The sequence below is a fragment of the Fusarium phalaenopsidis genome, assembly GCF_050370095.1.
Source record: "Fusarium phalaenopsidis strain FUZ10S chromosome Unknown contig_32304, whole genome shotgun sequence".
NCBI classification, from domain to species: Eukaryota; Fungi; Ascomycota; class Sordariomycetes; order Hypocreales; family Nectriaceae; genus Fusarium; species Fusarium phalaenopsidis.
Window position 1 is genome coordinate 2,388,572 of NW_028145404.1, and position 15,785 is coordinate 2,404,356.

Sequence of the window (15,785 nt, forward strand, 5' to 3'; positions counted from 1 at the left end):
CTCCAGATTTCCCCTCGCCCTGTCGTGCCTCGCCGTCGCATGAGGCCATCTCGGCCCTCTCTATTCGCGGCTATCCTCCCCTCAAAGCTCAGAGTGACAGTCGATTCCCCACCTACCATCGTCCAAGCATCGTGAAGCCCGCATGCCCCAACCCCACAGAGGAAGGACATTGCATTAAAGCTGGGGACAAGTCCAGTCCTTCAGTCCAGTCCACACAAGCAGAGCCGCCAGGCTGGATCTCACAACGTCAATCAATCCTGCCGGACCCCGCCGATAGGTCGACAAGTCGACACAAGAATGCGATACATCATCAATTGCCCATTTTTTGCAATACTTTACTCATAAAGGCCCCGTCGAGAGAAAACTCTGAATCCGTAGCTCCAACAAGAATGCATAAGCCTGAATTCAATATCCACGCCCTCTGCCCAGAGAGAGAAAAGAATTGCTTTGCTTTGCTTCTTCAAACCAGAACAGAGACTTCCCATCGTCTCATGGGCCATGACCGATGCATGACCGAGGCAATACATACGCTTGCGAGACGGGCCGACCAGCGACTCACTCGAGACGCCCATTCATCGGCAAGCAATATGTCATACATGGAGCATGGAGCTGCAACTCGCCTGCCTCCAAATCCGTCATGGGCGTTGTGAGAAAGAGAGCCAAGCAAGTAAAGGAAAGTAAAGCAAAACAAAAAGAAGGGCCAAGTCAAGCCTGGTCTTAATGCTCGCTGATATGGCGGCGTGCCGTCTTGTCATGGTTGAGTCAAGCAATGCTTCAAGAACGTTTCAAACCTCCGCTTGGACAGGTCCAACGTCTTTTTCCAACCAACTCGATTGGATCGATATCCGCATCGCTGAACACACGACGCGCATCAGAGAGGGTCTGCGTGTCGTGTCTCGGCCTCGTGTTGCTGCTGCTGTTGCTTCTTCTTTTGACATCAAGGCAGTCTGCCACTCGCATTGGACCACAGCTTCAAGACATGACGGATCCCCGTTTCTGGGGACTGGAGCAGTCCATGTAAGACGCCGTTTCCGCCTCCACTGCGAGACGCCCCCGATCGACCAAAGTCCTTACCTTGCGTCCGAGTCCTGCTGTTGCTGCTCACTGCATCGCATCAGGCACACGTAATACGCATGCATGGGCATATTACATGACACCCTCGCATAAAAAGTTATCCAATCAATCGCACCATGTTATGAATGGCCGAGAAACAGGTCATAAATGGAAGAAAAAAGAAACGACAGTGAGACGAAAAGAGACTGCCCGGTCAAGGACGGAGGAGACGAGAGGGAAGAGGCAGCAAAAAGAAAACAACAAAAGTAAAAAAAAAAGTAACATGAGAGGATAATTACCCAGTTACGCATAGTGCAAACATAACCAAGAAAATGTCACCCAACTAATAACTGACTGTGGGTGGGCTCAATAAAGGCCAAACAACAATCGACAATACCAGCCCCAAATGCCGAAATGACCACTTACCTTGTCGGTACCGACCCTCCGTAGCCCTGCTAGCCTCGACGTAGGTACCGCGCGCGGTCAGGTCAATGGATGCATGTTTGCTCCATGCAAATACTTGCTCCGTTCTATGCCCTGGGCTCGCAGGAGCCGCGGATCACGCCTCGTTCTGGCCCCGGAGCTGCCGCGCCGGCCGACCAACTTCGCCTGAGAAATGACAGAGTTACTGTCCCGTAACCTCGGGGTTGGTTTCTCCTTCTTGACCGCTTTGCCAGTGCCGCCGACAAGGATTTCCACTTGGATTCATGCACGAGCACCGATTTCGAATCCCTCCCTCGGTTGTTGCTAGAGCTGAAGCTGGAGCCGGGAGATACGGTGTAGGCATGCGCTGCACTGCACTGCACCCAGTTCCGCCTTGCGGAGGTAACGCATAGTAGCAGTAGCAGCAGTACCCATCTACTATGTGCCTGGCCTGGCATGTATCATCGAGAGACCTGCCAGGGAATCAATCGAGCCCCCACACACGGAATATGTCGACATCCACTCAAAGCACTCTCGTACCTGAGACAGTTCTTTGCGGTGTAGCCAACGTTGGTACCGAAAGAGTTTTCTCGAGCCGTCTTGCTTTCTTTTTTCCCTGAGCTCACGGGCCATGGCGGGAAAAGCCTCACCCTCGGATGCGGGATCGTGGAACCATCCGTGCCTGGGATTTGCTTTTGCCTGTCCATTGTCGGTAGTTGTCCTACACCAAGAACATGGCCCGGGTGCTGTATGGTATCCATTGGTATGCCCACCCCCAGCCGAAATTTTCTTTCTTTTCGCCTCGAGCAAACCGAACGGTCAATATTCCCGTCCCGTCCGCCTGTTTGTCCGCCCGCTGGCCTGGCTCCATTCCATGTAAGCCCGTGTATCATGTTTTCTTTTTCACCGAGTGAACGGTGTGTGGACCTTGCCTTTTCGAGGACCGACGCAAACTTCTCTTCAACTGGATGGAGCATCAGCTGCGGCTTGCTGAATCGAGAAATCGTCGTCGAGCATCCATCGTGGGGGAGTCAATCATTGAGGAACCACCCATCCTATCTGCTCCATCCATCAGCTCTCAACTCAAGTTTGTTACGTATGTAGTCACCCACGAACAACTCCGACTTCGCAAGCATGTAGTCAAACAAAAAGCAATCCTCAAAAGGCAATCCTACGGGCCATTGTCCATGGCTGACGGACTGGCTGGAACATGCCTGCTCCCGAGGACACCTTGACTTCGCCTGACACAAGCCTGACGCCTTCCACCACTACTTCTTCCGTCTCGTCATGGCGGTCCAAGATGAGAACAAATACCTGGATAGATTCGCACAAGCCACTACCTGCTCCGTATCTCCATAGGAGCACGGAGAAGGAAGGTAACCTGACAATGTAGTCGCAGCATGGTCAGTTACCAGAGAGCTTCACCTTACCCCACCCCGCCACAGGCGAGCCCGAGTCCTTGATAGGTCTTGGGTGGTGTCGTCCCACGCAAGTTGACTGTCATGATTTCGTGATGGCATTGGTCTGTGTGGCTTCAACACCGTGGGGTTGATAAGTAGCCGCGCATCGCAATGACAGCATTGATAAAGGAGCATAGACGCCAGATAACCTAAAGCCACTCTGATAACTGTTCAAAGTGTAGTGCGTGCCCAGACCGTCGGTCGAGCGTCCGTGATGCACTCTAGCCTGGTGCCGCCTGTCACTGTTTCCTCCTCGATGAACCACGGGGAAACGGAGCAGCCTCCAAGTCTCAAGATAGTTATCTCCTCTTTAGCGGGACCCTTGTAGATTCCTCTGCACCGTAAAGGTCAATCAATTTGCCCAGGCCGAGGTCTCTTTGACTAGTTCCCACACTGACGGATCTTCAACATGGATGGATATTTCAAAGGCAACATCACCAACTCGAACCGGCCACCAGTTCATATCATCGAGGGTTGATCTCGCGTCATGCTGGGGTGGGGTCTGAAACCTTCGAGAAGGCCCAAGGACATGGTCGGCGGAATGCCCAGTCGGTGCAGACAGGGGCCGTGGTCTAGCGGCTGGACTGGGGAGCCACTTCCAGGGCATCCTGGATACGAGCTGATTTCGAGCTGCCTCCACACAGCTCGTCGGTCGTTACTTCGGCGCAGGGTATTGACTCGTGGCCAAGCGGACCATTCATTGCTTCCCAAGGCACCACGTCAACATAGTTTGGACGATGTCGAAATGGCTGTCAAGCCTTACTATCTTGCAATTTGCAAGGCTCTTCCCAGCCGTCACCCAGGTCGATCTGTGGAACCGACAGGCCTCTGAATGCATGAACGGCTCAGTAACGCTGACTGACTTGTCCGGTTCACCCGGGGTAAGAGATGTCGGTCGAGTTTCGGGTGAATCTTAGAACGCCAAATAATGCCAGCGATCGCCTCTTAGCCCGTATACAGTACTGGACCGTACTGGACAGTCCCTTTGAGTCTTGTTGCTCACCCCGGACAGTGGCCAAGCTGCTCAGGAAGCTCGCCACTGCCGCACCACCTCTTGGCTCCCAGCAAGGACGATGGCGGCGACGAGAGGAGCAATGGCATCCAACAGAGACACGGGCTCACGAATGAGCCAAAAGCTTGACTCGCCTGGGGTCGTTTAGACGTCCCAGCCGCGGGATAATGTCCCTCTTCGGTACCGCCAACGTGAGCTAGGTCAGATGTGTATCTGGGAGGCGATCTTCCAGAATCATACCAAAGTCCAGAGAGCCCCACGGCGAGCGAGTCGGGCACCAGGTGTTGGATTCGTTGGAAATCCAAACTGGACTGCATTTGGCCGGGCTGAAATCCGGGGAGCGTCCCAAGGGCCGGAGGACAGGGATCTTTGCAGTCCTAGTCTCCGTCGACTTGATCAGCGAGATTGGCTGGCCACACGGCTACGTATCCGGGCCGTTACCAAATCTCCAGCACAAGGTTGCCAAGTCCCGCCGGTCCATCTCGGGGAGGGGTGACCCCTGGTCGAGCCGGCCTCCCATGTTGGATCAACCATCAGGGTCTCATCCTTCCACGGCTTGCCCCAGGGAAAGCCAAGCAGCAGGCACCCTCGCTTCCAAAAAAACGCCGTGCTGGGACCTCATGATGGTACCTACAGCTGGGTCGAAAGGTGCAATTTAGGGGATTACGGCCCCCGAACGGATTGATTGGCATGGCCGAAGTGTCCATGAGCAATACCCACTCGCCTTTAAAGCATAGATGTAGCATTGAGCGGAGCGATACATAAACTGACCGACTGCGCAGATTGCAGGGTGACTTGGTCAAAGAGAGAACAGAGATAACAAGGCGAGGAAAAAACTTCTTCAAGACGAGCCTCTCGTCGCACCCTGGCTCCCGCGGACACGGGACGAGATTCCCTGGCTCCCTAGTCTGGGGTGGTGCAGTTGGTGACAGGGCCTCTGGGCCAACTGAATCCAGCACGACGGATCTCTTTGCCTCACTCTGTTGGTGTTGCGGCTGTTGCTGGTCTGATCGAACACGGCCCAACTAGAGTGCTGGTGGCCATGACCAGGCCTGAAACGGCTAGACGCGAGACCTCATGGCTCCCACTTTCTGGGATTGGGGTTAGCCAAGCGTGGGAACGCGATGACTCGTCCTGGATCGTTAGGTAAGTGCCCGCTATCAATGCTTGCACCCATATCTGCCACCACACTGCACCAGGCTGTGCGCAGCCGGTTCCGCGAGGTCCAAACCCACCTGCCCAGCACTAACACGGCGACGGAGCTGACGATATGCCTTCAATGTCAAGGGCCTCCGGGGCCTGCACCGCTCTGTGGCCTCAGCGCGACGGCGGTGTCGATAGCTTCAGGGCACGTTCCCTGGAGCTTATGCTGTAGTGGGAAGGCCGCGAGAAGCCCCGCGAAGAGGATCAGTGGAGTAGATAAGTCAAGACAAGAGGGTCCAATGTCAATGCCAATGCCAATGCTCCAGCCTCCAGGCCAGGACCAAGTGTCGAGGGTTCGGCCGCGGTGATGTGATGCTCGACGGCGATTGATGGCGAGCGATGTCGGTTGTTGACGATTCTGGGGCAATCTCGCACGAGTGACCCGGCCGCGACGTCCACCACGGATCATCGTGGGCCAAGCCCGTAGGCTGGCTGGATGAATGGAAGGATGAAAGGATTGGAGCCATGTTTGTACCTGATGTAACTGTGAACTATGGCGGAAACAACCTCTGAGTCGCAAGCCGTGTGGGCGGCCGCAGCTCGCCTCGCGGAAACAAGCCCAGCTCAGCGGGTTGACGTTAGCTGCTCCCCAAGAGAGCCAGAGGTGTGATATGTGATGTGATGATGGAGAGCAAACTGCGTGCCTACCTACCAGTCTGAGATAGGCGTCCATGCAGCAAGCTTGCTTGCGGCACAACGCCACACACAGGCTGCCAAACGGCTTAGGGAGCTGGGAGGGACGGTTGGCGAAGGATTGGTGTGGCGGCCACAACTGGCCGCCGTTCCTGTTCCTGCATAACGGCGGCGGTCGCGTCTCAAGGGCCTGTCTTCTGCGGTATTCTGCAGAAGAACGCCGCCATGCAAGGTACCAAGCAGCCAGATTGCCACCGTTCGACGAGGGTCGACGAGGGCGTCGGTCATTGGGCCCAGGGCGTATCTTTACTAAGGCACACGACGACGGCCGGTCCCAAAAACCGACACCGACAGGGCACCCGACCTGTCAAGTAAAGGCTCCATGGGACCCAGCCGGCGCCCCAGAATCGCCAGGAGCCCGGCTGTTGGAGAAGAGACGAGGTTTATTGGGGACTTTCCCGATATAGCAGGGCGAGGTCCGGTTCATGGCAAGGCAGCAGAGAAATAGAAGCAAACCGCATGATGAGAGAGCCATCCTTCGGTGTCAACGAGCCCCCATGTCCTGGGACTGCCCGTGGTCCTCGCCGAATCGACCTCATCGGTGGTCTGGAGATGGGCTCTGTCGATTACTGTTAGTGGCGACGATCGACACCCGGCAGATGGGATGAGCGTCCCTGGTCCTTGAGGCCTTCTGGCATCGATGGCTTGAAGGTTTCTTGGGGGCTATTGGGGGCCTCGTTCTGGAGCGTCTGGTGGATAGTGCCATTGTGAGCATGGGCCAGGTTGAGGGTATTATGCAGCCTCAGCAGGTCCCTTGTGCAAAAACACCAGCCAATATGGGACATCGATCCGTATGCAGATGCATATGCAGGCGCACGAGCACACGAGCACAAGCACAAGCACAGGGACACGGACTCTGGTCTGTCCAGGGGAGGGGACAAGAGGGCCAGATGCTGATGGCCTGAGGCATTGGTGGATGCCATGCAATGTGATGCGTGCTTGTGCGCGTGTGGCTTGCATGGGGAAATGAGATGTCGATTTGTGCCTTGTTTGTGCGCCGAGACGCGTCCCTTCTGCTCGTTTGAGCTGATGCCCCGCGCGCTATCCCACATAATGTCGTCTCGTATGCATAGTTCCTGGCTAATGCAACCCCGAAAGCATAGCACCACGCTCAGGCACCGTGACTTTGTGCATCAGCTAGAGTTTCAGGTCTGGGGGATTGTCCCTGTGCTGTCCAATGGGACACGACCCGGACCATTTAGCCTGGCATTGTCGGACGGCCACAATTCGGTCGTGCCGTTCATAATGGGCATCGCTTGGATTATCAGATCCCCACTTTGCATTCGTTCGTAACGTCGTGTCCTCAAGAGGAAATTGTCGGGAGCTGTGGGCCGGGTCACCGCTGCGATTGCAGAGAGCCAGCGACTCGAGGCTCAAAGACTGGAGACGGCAGGACGGGCGGGAAGGCAAGGTGGCGACGGCGCGAGAGCGGGCAGAGACATTCCATCAGAGACATCGAACGGCAGCCAAAAAGGCAAGACAAATTGTCATGCCATCGTTTTCCCTAACGGTACGGATACCGTCGCCAACGCTAAGCCTGAATCCGCCACCAGGGCACATGCTTTCGTATGTATGGATCGCCAAAGATGTTTCACCTGTTCGATGACGAGTTTGACGATTGAGGGTCCCGCCGAGTCTTTGGGACCTTCTGGAACGTTCAGCTTCCGAAGCCAATAACGCGGCCGTTTTCTGGGGCGGACGGTCGCATGGTTATTCGCAGGCTATTGCCCATAGACTCCGGCTCTGGTGTCGCTTGTGACCCTGAAAACGTCGGTTGTGAGCAAGATGGAAGTTGCTCCGATCAAGGCCCGTAATTGTTCGGTGGCATTTCCATCCTGAGCCAGGTGTTCCAGAAGGTTGGGAATTACCACCAGGGTCTTGAGCCCATTGGACTTGTGCCTCTCATAGCCGATGCGTTGACAGTCTATTCTTGCGGTTGCGAAGGGCTCAAAACGCTGCTCGGCTGCCGTTTCCATCTACCACACGGGGCAAGATACAGGCAAGATCCATATGATGGTACCTTGGGATGTTGGTCCTTGACCCCGGCTACCCGTCGAGCATGCCCTCGTGGGCTTAACTGAGGTGCTCTTGCTCTTACGACATGACACCACCATCGACAGACGTGAGACGGGAGCAGGCGAAGCCACAAACGGTTCAAAAGAGAGGCAGATCATGATCAGAGCTCCGTTTAGCTCTTCAACTATGACTGACCCCGGTGAGGGACCTGGACCCTAAAAAGAGTACTTGGGAAAAGTTGGGATGACAGTCGACCTGACACGAGGGAGAGGGTGGCAGCGGGATTGGAAGCTGGTAGTGCATTCCGGGACGATGCCGTGGGACCGTCCGTGTTAGTGTAGATCTCGATCTGAGCAGCTCTCACCTCGTGGCCTGCCTGATCTGACTCGCTGTCGGCGCAATGGTGAGACGGACGATGTCTATTGAGCTGGGAGGCCCTCTTGGTGAGCCAGTCGGCTCAAGGAAGCGTCATGGAAGCACGGAGGCGGGGTTGAAGACAAAGCGGCGGCGGGGGCGGCGTCGACGACGGCGTCGTTGTTATTGTCGACTGGCGGATGTCGAACAAGCTGCTTGAGTCAACGTCCTTGTCAGCGGCCGTGATACCGTCGGCGCACGGAGCCTGGTGCATGGCGCACCGACCTCATCGTGCGGTGATCGCGGCCGAGAGGAGCTGAAGCTGGTGGCGCCCAACTCCAGCTCTCGGTGCATGCTCTCTGGCCGCTGTGCCTGACTTGGAGAATGGATGGGGAATGGAGAACCTGAGGAGCCAAGCCAACGTGGGCGCGCACTGGCTGCTGGCTACGATTTGGTGGCGGGCCAAGCGGCGGGCTTGGAGGAGTTGAGGCAGCCCGGTGCAGCCAGCGAACAGGCGCAGTTGAACGCCCAGGCCAGACGGGACAAAGCAACAAGCCAAGACACGGCCGCGTAGCACCTTCCCCAGAAGGGACGTCTAGTCCAAGACGATTGGCCGGGTCAGGGGCCGGAGCGTCGCTGGTTGCATTACGCTTGCTTAGGTCCTAGATTCCTGGGATCTTGAGGCTGCTGGGGTTCTGGGTTTCTGGGACCGTAGGATCCTCTGACGTTGCATTTAGAAGTCGTCTCTCTTTCCTCGGGACCCTTTGGCAAATTGGGGACTGTGAGCCTATCGCTACCGGGGACGACTGGCTGGGTCGGTCTTGTCCTTGTTCGGACATGTCAAATTTACCTTATCCTCAGGGTAGATGGGCAATTAGGTAACAACTTAGACGTTCGCATAAACCGAGGTAACGCTGTTCAACCCTCCCATTGAGTTGGCCGAAGATAGGCCTCCTTCGTGCCATACAACGTAGCTACCTACCTGGAAGATGGCTTCTGCGTTGAACCATGCGGGCCATGGGCTGAAGCCTCTAAGCCTCAGCTCAAACGGCCAAACGCCTCGGACCTGGCGGGACTGGGCGGGTTGGGCTATGGAATCTTGCTGCAACTAACATGTTCAGCACTTCAAGGTCAACCGCACTTACGCAATGCTGCCCGGACGGTCCATCGGTCGTCATACGCCATCCACAATAGACCATCCACTCTGCCACTATCCACGTCCACAACTGGCTCGCCCATGGTCTGGTCTGGGTCAATCAATGGCGGGCGTTGCAGAATAATGGAAGCTCAGGTACGAGTTATAACATCTCACATTAGGACTAGGGCCAGACAGCTTTCCCCGAGTTGGTAGGTGCCAGGGACGCTCCATCCCGTTTTATGCACAGGCCAATGCGACAACCGACGTCAGAGCGCAAGAGCGTGCGCACCCGGGCTTGCCGCATAAAATTAATTCTGGCGGGGGCTGTATCAGCGTCCTTCGGACCTGCCTTATTCCAGGTCGCAGCAGGCTTCGGTGACATTGTTGATCAGTTTAGTGGCCCACATAGCCATTGCTTGTCTTTCTTGTTTGGCTCAAGATGTGGTTATAGTGGCATGACTATTCGTCCTCTGACATTGACAATGCTACGGTTTCGCGACAAGCTACAGAGGACTCGACTCGACTGGATGACACCTCGAGTTACAGCTTCCTGCATCGTTTGACGGTGCATCCGTTCCATGTCAGTATCCGTCGTTGGGAATGGCACATTGACAGGGTGCTCGCATCATCTACCTTGATATGCAAGCCGGGCTGAACGTGACGATGATGAGCAGCATGCGAACAGGCAAGCAAGCAAGCAAGCGGCCAAGCAAGCAAGCGAGCAAGCAAAGCGAAGCAATCAGGTCCTCGGTAAGCAATCACACCAGCCAGTTTGCAGCCAGTCAGCAACGCAGTAGCCAGTCAACGGAGCAGACAGGCCAAACATATCGCACACCTGTCACTTCGACTGCCGCGGCATCAAGCTTTAGCTTACACTCCTTGTTTCGTCTTTTGGCTATCTTGAGTGATGATGGGCGAATGCTCCAACAAACAAGCCCTCTGCTCCATATCCGCCCACCCGCTGTGATGAGGCGCAGATCCAGCCAGAGCAACAAGCGGCATCATCACTAACAACGGGCTCCCTCCAGCTTGAGCCGCGCAACGATGACGGCAATGGTGATGGTGACGTCGGGCGCTCCACGGCGTCGACTGCATATCCACATCCACCAAGCAAGAGCCCGTATTGAGGTGATCAGCAAGCGAAACAGCGCGACGCCGTCGTTTGTGCCTTGCATTGGACGTCCGACGATGCATCGGAGCACGGCGCTCGAGGGCAGGTGGATGTGACACGACATCAGCCCAGCGAATGGCTGTGCACATGTCTGGCGCCGTCGACATGCAAAGACGAGAAGGGTGCACAGCACAGTTCCGAGTGGACAAAATCGGAGTTGTGCACGGCCAGGACCCGTTATGGACTCGCCCAATCTGTTTTATTTATTCTCTCGCGGCGAGGCGCGGTGATGCACGCCGATGCACGGCGACTCGCGACGGCGCCGCCCTATCAGTGCGCGGGATTATGCAGCCCTTGTGACGCGGTTTGCGGATTGCGTGCCACTTGGGTATATACGGAGGCCGCGCTGGCGAGTGGGATTGCACCATGGCGCATCTTGGCTGGGGCATGGCATAACTCCCAAGCGCGTCTGGCATCCCAACATCTCCACTGGTGGACGGCGAGAGGTCGAGCACATAGCGCAAGCCATTCAAACGAACGGAAGGGATAAGACGAGGGATGAGAAGAAATGTGTGCGAGATGTGCTCATCATCAATGGCGGCTGTGGCAGTCGTTCCGTTCGCTGGATCGTTGATGGAGGGCAGCCAGCTGAACGGATTGTGGATTATGGCCACACATATCACGCACTACGCGCGTACAGGCAGGCACCAAAAAACAAAAAACCACCAAGAAGAAAAAAACTGACTGACGGACGACACACACAAAACACAAGAGACACCGAGGGCGAGACATGGGAGTTGTGCACGCTCGCACAAGCTTGCACAGGCGACGAGGGACCCTCTTTTTGCGAGCCTTGGTGCCCATCCACATCCACATCCACATCAATCCACAACCCATCCATACCTATCCACTACTTTATGGCCGAGCTCTCTCTTCAGTCGGGACATGGGTCGTTGCATTGGTACGGGACAGGATAGGTTCCGGGGGCTACTCTTCATACCGCGGCGGCCCATCCGGCGACGAAAGGGCTCAAGCTCCCAGCAGACATCGTCCAGAATTAGAAAAGCCAGTGGCTGCGCCATGGTGGTGTGGATGGAACCGTGGCCCCAAGGCCCGTACTGGCAGAGACGGTGGATGACAAGGCCCAGGGCCAGGGACGCCCAGACCCGCATCTGATGTTTCCCTTGCCCCAGACATGACTTGGGCAGGGGTCCGGGGGCACTCTGCCGTCTGGCCCGCCGCCGGGTGGGATTGTGGATAAGAGGATGTGGGCGTGGGTGGGCGAGGGCTTGGGCGTGGATGGAGATGACTAGGAGGGAGCAGAATGACAAGACAAGGCCACAGAAGAGAGAGATGGATGGGGATGGGATATGGTGGATCCAGAGAATGGGATGTGGTGGATGTGGATCTTGGTCCACAGCTCCCTGACCCTGGCTCGTCGAGTGAGACAAGGGCATGGAGGCGACGGAGGGTTTTCCATCTGCCTATCGTGCTCATCTGGGTCGACCCGTGTGAGTGAAGGCGCTGCTGGGCTTCGTCGCTGGAGGTACTTATCACTCGATGGTCCCCGTGCTCGTCCATCGTTCGTTTCCCTCCTCATCAAAAGGTATGATCGACAACAGCAGTGTCGGATCTGTGTAATCATCTCTTCTCTTTTATGCCCGCTCGGTTCTTCCTTCTTTTGTGACTCGTTCTTATTTGCTGGATATCCTCGCCTTCGAGAGTCCCTCACACTCATTAACAACATCTTGCGGCACTCTCGATATACTTGATAAACCCTCCCGTCCTGCTCTACATCGTCTCTTAGACTGGACTCGAGTGTTTCCCATGTACAACAAGAACGTCCCCAACCAACGCACCTAATAATCGAGTCACCCTCCCCCATCCAGACAGTTACTGCTCCGCCAGACACTTGTCGTCCACTCTCTCTTCCACCCCAGGAACCGAACAATCACCACCATCGTTAGGCCGACTGCCAGTCTTGTCGCGAAGCAAACTGTATTGCAATACCGAATCCAAGCTACCTAATATCTAAAACCGGTCAAGCACCACCAACAACCCCAGAGTCCAACTCTATCAAGGTTTGTGGAATCCTACAAATACCAACCTGACTCGGCGTGACTAGTCACAGTGGCTGACACGAAGGACTCTACAGCAGAAATGGATGCCACGATGATGCCCCAGGCCATTGGCCAAGCTCCCTTCTACTTCTACAACCCAGAGGCCAAGAACGAGGTGCGACAACACTTCCAGCAGCAGCAGCCCATGCAGCAGATGCCCATGTATCCCATGGTCCCTACGCTGCCCTCGACTCCCGTCTACTCGCGACCCAACTCTGCCAGCAACTCGCAGCCTCCCACGCTGTATAGCAACGGTCCCGCCGTCATGACACCGACTGCCTCGCCCCAGCCCATGTCCCATAAGCCTGCCATCATGCTGGAGAGTGAGCTGTACGACAACTCGTATTTCCCCTCGACCCCACCACTGTCGACCTCTGGAAGCACCATCGGCAGCCCCAGCGCCTGCGAGGTGCTTCAGACTCCCATGAACCCCATGTTCTCGGGACTGGATGGTCTTGACGGCATCAAGGAGGGCCTCGAGCCCGCCGAGACGTCTGTCCTTGACTGGTCCAGCTGCGGATCCCCTCCCATGACACCTGGTAAGTTACAGCAGCTATTTTAGCATTTCCTTTATTACTCAGATCCTTCCCCTTGTGGCATCGCATACGAGAACAATCTCATTGTGCGGCAAAACTGGGCTCGAGCCTATTTTTGGGTTTGGCCACAGGAGATGGTGGTGTGCTTATGGTTGACGTTGGCGGCCTCGGGCTCCAATCAGCACCGAGGCGCAGTTTGGCTGGCCTCCGCCAAAAAGCGCTGCGCTGCGCTGTCATGGCTCATAGCACCTGAATAGTGGGGTATCGCGGGAAAGACCTGAGACTAACCGCGATTGGCAGTGTACCTCCAATCTCAACTCGGCAAGGTTCCCTCGCTTAGCAACACCGCCAGCGACCTCTTGTCCACGCCTTCTCTCTCGCCTTCGCCTGCGCCCTACGCGCGCTCAGTCACCACTCCTGACCACGACGTCGACTTTTGCGACCCCAGGAACTTGACCGTCTCTGGCGCTGCTGTCAACGCCTTGACCCCCGAGTTCTCTCTGGTTGACGAGATTAAGGTTGAGCCCAAGGCAGTCGCTGTCTCGCAGTCTTTTGACTTCAACCCTGCTATCCCCAACGGCTTGCCTACTTTTGAGGATTTCTCCGACTTTGAGTCTGAGGACGACTTTGTGAACAGCCTTGTCAACCTCGGAACTGAGCAGTCTGCTGATATTGGTCGCCCCCGTGCCTGCACTGGCTCTTCCGTCGTCTCTCTCGGCCACGGTAGCTTCATTGGTGACGAGGACCTGTCCTTTGATGAGAACGAGGCTTTCCAGTTCCCTGCTCTTCCCAGCCCTCCCACTTGCCAGTCTGAGGACTGCCACCAGGACAAGCGCGTCAAGAAGACCCACAAGAACGAGACTGCTGCTCCCGTCATGAACGTTGCTGCTTCCACCACCCAGTCGGGCAACGCCCAGGAGACCCCCACCCAGGCTGCTGATGCTGCTAGCGACTCCAACGCTTCCAGCGGTTCCGAGGCTGCTCCCACTCCTCTTCCCGCTCCCGCCAACCGCCGGGGACGCAAGCAGTCCCTCACTGAGGATCCCTCCAAGACCTTTGTGTGCGACCTTTGCAACCGCCGATTCCGTCGCCAGGAGCACCTGAAGCGTCACTACCGCTCTCTTCACACTCAGGAGAAGCCTTTTGAGTGCAACGAATGTGGCAAGAAGTTCTCGAGGAGTGACAACCTCGCTCAGCACGCCCGCACCCACGGCAGCGGTGCCATCGTCATGAACCTCATTGACGATGACAGCCACGCCTATGATACTTCTATGGTGCCTCAGCCTGCTGGAGATGACTACAGCGCCTACGGCAAGGTTCTCTTCCAGATTGCCTCCGAGGTTCCCGGCAGCGCCAGCGAGCTCTCATCGGACGAGGGCAGCGACCAGGGCAAGAAGAAGCGCAAGCGCTCCGACTAAATGGTCATGCCAATACAACACGACAACATGATCGAGACAGTCAGCCGACTATCTTGATATACGCCCGATACGACGCTGACGACCTTCTTTTTTCTCTTGGCCACTCGCTCGAGTTCGGCGGTGGTAGTAGTAGGGTCACGGAACAATTTCCATTTGGGTTACATCCTTGGGTAAAGGGGATTCACAGCAAAAAAGAGTGCAAGCGGTTATGAATGCATTTACAACACATCACAACAACATCGTCGCAATACCTGTATCAATACTTCCAAGACCTCCTTGTTACGCCTGACGACCAGGGAGGATATTTGTCGTTTTCTGCTTTTGATTTTGAGAGTTGCATCGCGTTTGCTAGCCAACCTGGGCCTCGAGCCGGTTGAGCGAGGATTCAATTATTGGGGGGAAATTCCATGGACACAATTCCGGCGCGAGGGGGAAAATTTGAATTTTTTACATCTGGGGGAACCAAAGCTTGCATCGAAAGAAAGGTGTGATGGATGAGTTTTGCCAACGACAAAGACGTCCATCAAAACTTGGCGGCTTGCCGTTCTTACACTCGTTGTAATCATCCCGGGCGGCCAGCAGCTGGATCAGAGGGCTCGCCGGGACGACGGTATCACTTGAGACGCGTGGAGGGGGTTGTTTCTCACACATACAGCTCGGCCACATTCTTGTGTTTACTCTGCTTCTTTGTCTGTCGTTTTCCTGTTGCTGAATTTGGAAGATGTCGAGTACAGGATGTGCTGGTCACAATCATGACAGGCACTTATCCTCACAACAAATCATGTATACTTTTAGAAACCTTGACACGACAGTCAAATTTACAAAATGCTGCCACCAAACTTCAAGTCCTTGTCTCTGTCTGTCTCATCCTCAGTGTCTCTTGTATCCATTTGTTGGGCTTCTTGGCTTGAAACCATCACCAAGACTTCTTGCACCTCCCTTGAGGCTTGATCATTCCAGTCCCGGAGCAAAAATTGTGTTTGTACTCGCTGTGCTGCCGAGTCTGGACCGCACGCCCTAGTTTTGAGCTCAAACTGGAGTGCCTCGAGTCATGATGATGATGTTGACCTTGTCACATTAGTGGTTTGAGGTCAAGGGAGCCACGAGAGGGCGCTCAGCCAAGCTTTCCGAGGCGGAATTCTGGGGCGTACCGAGCCGTCCATGGACCTTGCATGAACCCAAAGAGCACTGAGCCGCTGACGCCCAAGACTGCCAGCCACGATTCCATCAACTCTGTGTCTCCCCTGG

At 55.7% G+C, this 15,785-nt stretch overlaps 1 protein-coding gene across 1 annotated transcript; it reads left to right on the forward strand.

Annotated features, from left to right (window-relative positions):
* Positions 1 to 12,623: 12,623 nt before the first annotated feature.
* On the forward strand, positions 12,624 to 14,537 carry LRP88_10016 (C2H2-type zinc finger protein; the record flags this gene model as incomplete). The annotated part of the gene is made up of 2 exons (XM_083246489.1): positions 12,624 to 13,122; positions 13,420 to 14,537. 2 exons carry the CDS (start codon positions 12,624 to 12,626, stop codon positions 14,535 to 14,537), a joined length of 1,617 nt encoding a protein of 538 aa, XP_083097602.1.
* Positions 14,538 to 15,785: the final 1,248 nt, after the last annotated feature.